Raw genomic sequence first — 8,524 nt, 5'->3', positions numbered from 1 at the left:
AGGGAATCAACCCCCCAAAAAAGTACTACATACCTTGGTTAATTATTTTGTGTAATTATATTTGTGAGATATAAAAAATTCAAAATTGCATATGATTATTAATGGAGGCCGTATTATAGAGAGAATACTCCATGTAGAATAATATTATTAGACATATAATTACAACCATATAAATTTAAATAGTTTACTCAATTTGTTTTCTAAAAAATAAAAAGTTAAATAGTGGAAATAAACCATAATGGACAACAATAGAAAGATCTTATATGGTTGTTTCCCACATCTAGCGGACGAATTATCTTATCATCCATATGAAAGACGCCCATATCATGTCCTCCAAGTCTATCTTTGGTGGTAAAATAACCCTTTCTAAAATCATCGGTAAAGTAAATGCAATTATGTTCGCAACCCAATTGATCAGTTGCACGAACACACATGGTCGAATTGTTACCCACAAAGAGTGAAACGCCTTGCAAATCATGCAACTCCTCCCAACTCTTGTCATGAAAATGAAACTTGTAGACCTTAAAATCGACAGTCTTGTAACCATCCATATCATCTCTAAGTGAGTTACCTTCGTCATCCACTACATCAAATATCCTTAAAACCATGAGAATATCCTCGCCTGAACTAACTATGTAGGTCACGTGATCAACAAAGTAAGGATCTTTATTGCATGAATCCTGATATATAAACTTAAGCTCACATCGATAGCCTTCTAATGCAGGAGGTTCCTCATTTTGAAGATCAAGAAGGTCACAATACGCAAGATTTCCATAATTATCCAAAAAAACAAGTCCACCCTTACCAGCACCATCATGATCCCTATGATATACAACATCCGTTGGTGCGTACATGGTTCTTGACTTCTTGAGTTGTCTCCACCGCGTATCCCCTGGATTAGCAACTGCGATTTTAGAGTAGTTATCATATATTAGAAACACTAGTAAAGTCTCATGACTACCATAGACATCATCACTTGGCACCTTGACAACTATTGCTTTAGTAATTGAAAGACTACGCCGCATTTGGTTGGAACATTTCCACATGTAGGGCAATGTTAGACGACTAGGGAGATTGAGTTGCGCCTTTGTCAAAGGGTTAAAGAGATACATGTTATGATCGTCGAGGCCATTAGTTACTATCCAACCATGACCCGAACCCCAACAAGTCCTTCCATACCCTTGAGGGCAATTCAAATTGTAAAACTTGCCTTGCTTTAGATTCAACACACTTCTTCTAAAGAGATTATTATTATTATCAATATCAATAATCTTTTTGTCGCCTACATTATCATCTTCATTGTCTAATTCTCCGGGAACTTGATAACTAACTATCGTATTAAGCTCATCCTCGGTAATCAAGTTATCCTCATTGCCATCGGTTAGCATGAGCCATGGCATTTGACGAGCCCAGGCTAGCTTAAGTTTGTCGAAATCATACATCCAAGTTGCTTTGCGCCATGAACTACACACACTAGAAAACACTACATAGTCATCTACTGAATCCAAGTAATCCTCAATTATTTTAACCAGCAACTCTGCCGGGAGTTCTGCCCAATTTACTTTCATTCCACCTTTTTTCCTGTAACAAATTCCAATACAAAACAAATTAATGCTCACTATGACTATTATATTGGACTGCCCTCCAACTATAACTATAAAATTATATTCAGCTTTAGAAATTAAATACTTGAACAAATCTATAACTATCAATAATTTCTAGTCTGCCACATATAATAGCTCAAGTAGTTAGAGCTTCTCTCCCGGTTCCAGGAGATCTTGGGATCGATTCTCATCCCCGCCCTTGTGGCTCTCTAAACACCAAAAAAAAACATATAATTCTATTTTATTATTATTATTATTATTATTTATTTTTTTTTTAACTTTTTTTTTTTTACTTTCTCTGCAACAAGCACACACAACAAGCACTCCTATTTATGAAATCAATCTAAAATTTCATCAGCATACAAAATATATCATCTCCCTAGAAATTAAACAACGAATGCAATTTCACTAAGAGATTTCATCTCCCTACATATATACAAAAATCATGAACTCAACACAAAACAACCAAGGTTTAACCTCATCAAAAATTAATTGAAAAAAATACACACAAAAGTAGAATTTCCTAAAAATTATTACTCAGTATTAGGTAGGATTATTTTTAGAGAGGAAAAACAATCATGAGAAAATATTTTCATCAAAGTAATTTCAAAGTTTTTTTTGAAATGAAATCAAACTATAAAACATCAATTTACTTTAAAATTGAATAAAGATTTACTATTATCAAGTATGAAATTGAAACCAAATATAATAAAACATAATTAATCAAAAAACTTGAATAATGAAATTTAAATAAAAAATTAATTCCATACCTGAGATTGAATGTAACTTCTCCTGCGAGATCACCTTTCAAAGACGGCATCTGTGATCTCTTTGATTAAAATAAGAGATCGCCTTTCTATCAAGTTGATGTATGATTCTGAACGAGTTTCTCAAATAATTTTTCTATTTGTTTTCTCGATGAATAAACGTATAAATAAAAAATTGTTCTACAAATCCGAGGTGGGATGGGAATTGAAAGCAAAAGGAATAAATAAAATAAGGGTTGTGAAAAAAATAAATTTTCACATCATCTGATATGTACGGAATACTACTATAATTTTATTTTAGGAAACTTTACCAAATTAAGTATAGTGTTAATTATTTACAAGTATATTTTTTTGTTTCCTTGTATACATATAAGTATATCTTCCAAAAATAAAATCCCTAATTCTAATAACAAGTTTATGAGTCAACCTTAAATATTAATTGACTAGACTAGTCTCATACTCTCATTAATAAATTTATCATATAGTCACAATTACAAATTTATTGCTCCCTCCGTCCCCTTCCCTTTTGATAGTTAGTGAAGTAGTTAAAATTGGATAATTAATACACTAAATTTTCAAACTATAAAATAGTTAGTGAAGTAGATGAACAAAAATCCCTCCACTCTCTTTCACCAAACCAAAAAAAAAAAAAATAATAATAAAAAACAAAAAATCCCTCCAAAGTAGAACCTCATTTAATAAAAAAAGGTTTTATTTATACTATACCCATTTCATATTTTTTACAACTTTAGAATATTTTATATCTCACAAATATAGTATATACCCTAAAGTTGCCAAAAAAAAAAAAAAAAAAAAACAGAGGAAGGTATATGAAAATTTATCACTGGATAAACTTGTATCGATGGATGGTAACACACCTTTTAAGGGTTACTTGGTTAGATCATTTAAGATTTTAAGGTAGGTTATGTGGTTGGAAAAAAACTGGAATCTAATTCAATTTTGTTTATCACCGTGATAAACTTGTATTGTCAGAGGGTAGCACACCTTTTAAGGGTTATTTGGTTAGATGACTTAGATCATTTAAGGATTACTCAGTATTTATCTAAGGGTTACTCTTGAGTATTTGGTTGGAAAGAAATTGGAATCTAATTCATAAACTTTGTATATACTATATAAGGCCTGTTCACATTTACTAAACCGAGCTGAACTGAACTAAAATGAATATTTTATGAGAAAGGGAAGTTAGGAGCTGAACTGATTGAAGCTGAATTGAACTGAAATTAAGTAAATGTTAACAGACCCATATTTGTTTGGTTGAGCTTTTTAACTATGAAATCCCAAACTACCTCTCCTATTAAGATTTACAATCCATTTTTAAGAGTCATTTTTAGGGTAGTAATTAACATTTACACAAGTCCATAATAAAAAAATTACTCTTCTTTTTTTTTTTTTTTTTTTTTTTCCAAACAATTACTCCTATTTTTTTTCTTTTTTGAAAGAACAATTACTCCTAGTTTTGATTAACATTTACCACAAGTTCATAAGTAAAAAAATACTCTACTTTTTTACTCTTTTTTATTATATATATATATTTTTTTTTATGTTTGCTCAGCTCCAAAAACGTTGACATTTATCTTTTTAGACGCAAATGCATTTATTTTCGTGTCATCTAAAAAATAAAAAACACCAAAAATTGGTTTATCTCTTGGATTTTCCGAATAATAACCATAAAGGTAAACACAAACTTTTAAATAAAACGGATGTTCAGTAAATTACTGAACATCCGTTATAAAGTGACTATAAAAGGCGCAAAAGTTACACTAAAACGCACAAAAGTTAATCTGACATGTATAAGAGTTATTTATGCTTCATTGATAAATTTGACAAAAGTGATACTAAATTGATAAAAGTGACACTAAATTTGACAAAAGTGATCTCGAAATACCGTAAATTACTGAAAACCGGGTGTATTCAAAAGTGATTAAGTGATTGAAAACCGGGGAGATAAACTGAAATGTTAATCTCCGAGATTAACTGGGGCTCCCTCAATATAAATTGGTTCAGAAATAAATAAGGAAAAGCAATAAACCTACCATAAGTCCACAACATTTAGCGGGTTTTCCTCCCACAGTCGGAGTACTCTCTCAGTCAGTCTCTTTCAAGTCTCATCAACAATGGCTTCTTCATTTTCTCCTTGTAACTTTTTCATCTTTCACTCTTTTTCTTTTTCATTTTTAATTTTTTTGTGTATAAATTGTCACTGAATTTTAATATTATTTGGGTGCAGTTGATCATAAAACCAAGCAGCGTATAATATCTGCTGCTTTTGCAGGGGACCTTCAATATCTCATGAGTAATTAATTCTTCTAACTTTTCTTAATAATTTGTTAAATTATCAAAAGGGTTTATGTTTTTCAGTCTCATCTTTACTGGGTTCATTTTATTTTTATGTTTTCTTCTTTATATCATCGTTAATTTCCGAAATTAATAAAACCCTTATTTTAACCCCTTTTTTTGTTTTTTTTTTTGGGGGGAGAAACAGAGGTTGTAAATGAATTTGATAATGGCGGTGGAATTGGAAAAGCTTTGGAGGATGTTAGGGATGATACTTTTGGTAGGAATGCCCTTCTTACTGCTGCGGCAAGAAGCAATCTTGATGTATGCAAGTTTCTTGTTGAACAACTTAACTTCAATGTTAATGAACAAGATGTCAATGGTATTTTCTACTTAATATTCTTTGGATAATAATAGCAACATTTTCTTTGTTACTTCAATTTTAGTTTTTAATTGTTATGTTTTATGAGTTGATGTTCTTGTTATTGTTTTATTATTCACGCTTTACTATTTGGAGGGAAAATATAGTTGATGTGGGATTTTGATTTTAATTGAAGTTTGTAGATATTAATGGTTAAAATTGTGTGTTGAGCTACATGATACTTCAATTGTTGCATTATTTAAAGGACTTGAGAGCATAAGTTGGGTGTTTGTATTATTCTTCCTGACATCTCTTTGTAGAACTAATCTTATGGATATTGGCATTTTTCGTGATTTGTGTGTGATTAGTTGTTTATGATGTTGTATGTAAAAGAGGTCTTAATCAAAATAAAAGATTATAAATTGTTTTTAGACAGTTGCCTTAGGTGTAGTAGTATACAATTCAATCTTAGACCTCTTTTCTGTCACTATCTTGTGTGTTTCCCTATTAGGACTCAATTAATATGTAATGCCTCGTGTAATGGAGTTGGTTTATGAATCAGTTTGCTTACTTTGGATTTCTGGATGAAATACTGTTGTTGTTAAGTTTGTGGGTTTCAGATCATGTCATGTAATGTTTTGTACTACCTCCGGTCCAAGTTAGTTGCAACTTTGGAATATTTTATATCTCACAAATAATACCCCAAAGTTGCAACTAACTTGGACCGGAGGTAGTATAAGAATTGTGTAAAACAATCTGTAAGGATAAACTGAGATAATCAATGCTTCATGTTTAATAGTTCACACAATTTATAGTAGGGAGTATTCATTTATATATTGATTTGCGATTAGTTACATGGTCTATATTACAGGAGATACCCCATTACATATTTCTACTTTGGAGGAGGATTATGCCACATCTGCCTATCTCCTTGATCACGGAGCAAACTGTAATATCACCACGGGCAAGGGATTTACCCCATTACATTATGCTGCAAAAAGAGGTACTACATTTATATACTATCACAGCATGTTCTTCAATAAATTTAGTGCATATGTGTGGTAATTTAAGTGACATGGTGCAATTCTTAGCTTGCTTGCTGTTAGTTTGTTGGATTAAATAATCCCATCTTGTATTTTGGGCCTCTTTTCCTGCTAAGATTTGATGCACAAATTTTGTGTGATGTGTTTGCAGGACGAACAAATCTGTTGTGTTTGCTGATCTCAAAAGGTGCACAAGTGGATGTACAGTCTCGTGTAGGAATACCACTGCAGGCTGCTGCGGCTCATGGCATGAGTGACGCTGTTGAGTTTTTGCTCGAAAATAAGGCTAATGTACATTTGTTCTCTTCCCCTTAACTTAATAGAGGCTCTTTGATTCTCAATGTGTTGATATTATGTCATATCATCTCATTGTTTCTCCCGTTTAATGCAGCCTAATTTAGCTTGTGCTAATGCATTACCCCCACTAATGTCTGCCATTTATGCAAAGTCCAAACTTTGTGCAAGGTTATTGATTGAGGTATTATGCTCCACTGTCATCTATGTTATTCCTTGTCTAGCATATGAACTTTTGGGTGGATACGATGATATCATTCCAAGAAGGATATAGCTTGATTCGTTTCCTTTTAATGCCTGCTTTTTGTTTCTCTATTGTCATTTCTTCATCTTCTTCCTTAGCTGATTAATCATCAAACTTTGTGTAGTGGGGAGCTGATCCGAATGTCGTTTCACAAGGTATGACTCCTTTAATTTTGGCAGCCTCTGAAGGACAAACTGAAATAATCAAATGCTTGCTTCGTCTTGGGGCTAACCCTGATGTTCCCAACTTTGTGAGTGCTAAATTGATCTTCAACTACTTAGATGCCTCTTTGGCTGCTTCCACAAACTTGTTTTTATTGAAATTCTGACATGCTTTATTTGCTCTTTAAGTATGATATTACTCCAATACTAATTGCTGCAAAACTCGGCAATCATGCTGATGTAATGGCTCTCTTACCGAAAACTACTCCAATTCCAAGTATCCCTGATTGGAGTGTGCGTGGAATTATAGAGTACATCAATTCTGATGAAGCACACAAAAAGGTAGACACAAGAAATAAATCTCTTGAATTATTATAAAAACATTTGATCTGGTTTGATTTACCTTAGCTTAATTGGTTTTGGCTAACGGAATTTGCATAACTGGTAGCAAGCACTCTTAAATGAAAAGAAGTTTTATGAAGCCAAAGCAAAGGGTGCAGAAGCTGTCAAAAGGGGACAGTATCTGGAAGCAGCTGGCTGGTATAGCGAGGTGAGCGTTAACTTGCATTCATGTATTAGTCTTCAGCCTATTGGAGCAATGTAATCTTGTCGCTTCTGCAGTTGTTGGGAATGAAATATGTCAAATACTGAACAATGATGTGATAAAATATAGGCAATAATTTTGAGGCCAACAAATGCAGCAATGTTATCCAACAGAAGTCTTTGCTGGGCTAAATTGGAGGAAGGTGGTCATGCACTCCGTGATGCCTTGGCCTGCATCGAGCTGAGGAATGATTGGCCAAAGGCACATTACCGGGCTGGGGTGGCCTTCGGTCTGTTAAATGTAAGGATAAAACGTTGTATGTACTATGTAGCACGATTTCTCACCCCTGTTACTGACTACAGAGTAATATTTTTGTTTTTCCTGTTTACTTGTATTTAAAACACCTTGATTAAAATTAATCTTTGTTTTATTTGAATCCGATATAATGCTTTGGTAATACTGTTTTGTAAGATTTTCATTGGAAAAGTCACATTGGTTAACTTTGGTATCCAAAGGTCTTATAGTTTAAATCGTTCATTCATAACTTTTCTGTTTTGGGTGACAATAAATGGCTAAAAAGGTATGTTGGCTTGGAATCTAATTGATGAGATGATTATATTGTGCTTGTGCAGGATTATGAAAGTGCGAAAAAGGAATATAAGATTGCTCTCCAACTGGATCCCGAGAACAAGGAGCTCCAAGATGCATATAGGTAAGCAATCTACTTATCATCTCATCAGCATTAGTATAGAGGAAAATTTCGTTAAGGGATTGACATTGGGGTATACCAAGGATTCGATCCCATAACCATGGTCCATGGAGTTCGAGGGATGCTCCTAGCTAGGCCATGCCTCGGTTTCATATATTCTAGGAAATCCAATGTTACAGAAAAAGTATGTCTTGATCTTTTTAGCTAAACAAAGGAGAGCCAAAATTTACAAATCTATACAAGTAACACATGCAACAAAATTGCAGTTAATATGAATACTAGTTTTATGAGATATCATGCATTCATTGATGATTATGCTATTGTCACCAATCAATCATATTCACCTTAGTGAATTTATTTTCTCTTAAACTGGTATTACAGGGAGGCTATATTGGATGTCCAAGCAGTAGAAATGTACAGGAAGAACCACGGGTTACCATCTCAATATGACCAAGATCCACACGATGAACTTTATGGAGAATACATTTCCTCCCTTTATTAG

General features: G+C 33.0%; 2 protein-coding genes across 2 annotated transcripts; one reads left to right on the top strand and one right to left on the bottom strand.

The window, feature by feature from the left end:
• Window positions 1-215: 215 nt before the first annotated feature.
• LOC145597233 (F-box protein SKIP23-like) lies at window positions 216-2,424 on the bottom strand. The gene is made up of 2 exons (XM_081653381.1): window positions 2,375-2,424; window positions 216-1,581 (listed from the first exon to the last, which is right to left on the bottom strand). The coding sequence occupies exons 1-2, from the start codon at window positions 2,422-2,424 to the stop codon at window positions 216-218; spliced, it is 1,416 nt and encodes a 471-aa protein (XP_081509507.1).
• Window positions 2,425-4,506: 2,082 nt separating this feature from the next.
• Window positions 4,507-8,524, top strand: LOC145597232 (ankyrin repeat protein nuc-2-like). The gene is made up of 12 exons (XM_081653380.1): window positions 4,507-4,528; window positions 4,620-4,685; window positions 4,875-5,048; window positions 5,899-6,030; window positions 6,222-6,361; window positions 6,462-6,548; window positions 6,733-6,858; window positions 6,959-7,111; window positions 7,218-7,319; window positions 7,443-7,676; window positions 7,946-8,025; window positions 8,404-8,524. Exons 1-12 carry the CDS (start codon window positions 4,507-4,509, stop codon window positions 8,522-8,524), a joined length of 1,437 nt encoding a protein of 478 aa, XP_081509506.1.

This window comes from Chenopodium album, chromosome 20, assembly GCF_948465745.1.
Source record: "Chenopodium album chromosome 20, dcCheAlbu1.1, whole genome shotgun sequence".
Lineage (NCBI taxonomy): Eukaryota > Viridiplantae > Streptophyta > Magnoliopsida > Caryophyllales > Amaranthaceae > Chenopodium > Chenopodium album.
The sequence above is the reverse complement of the archived record's forward strand: the minus strand, read 5'-3'. Positions and strand labels throughout refer to the sequence as shown.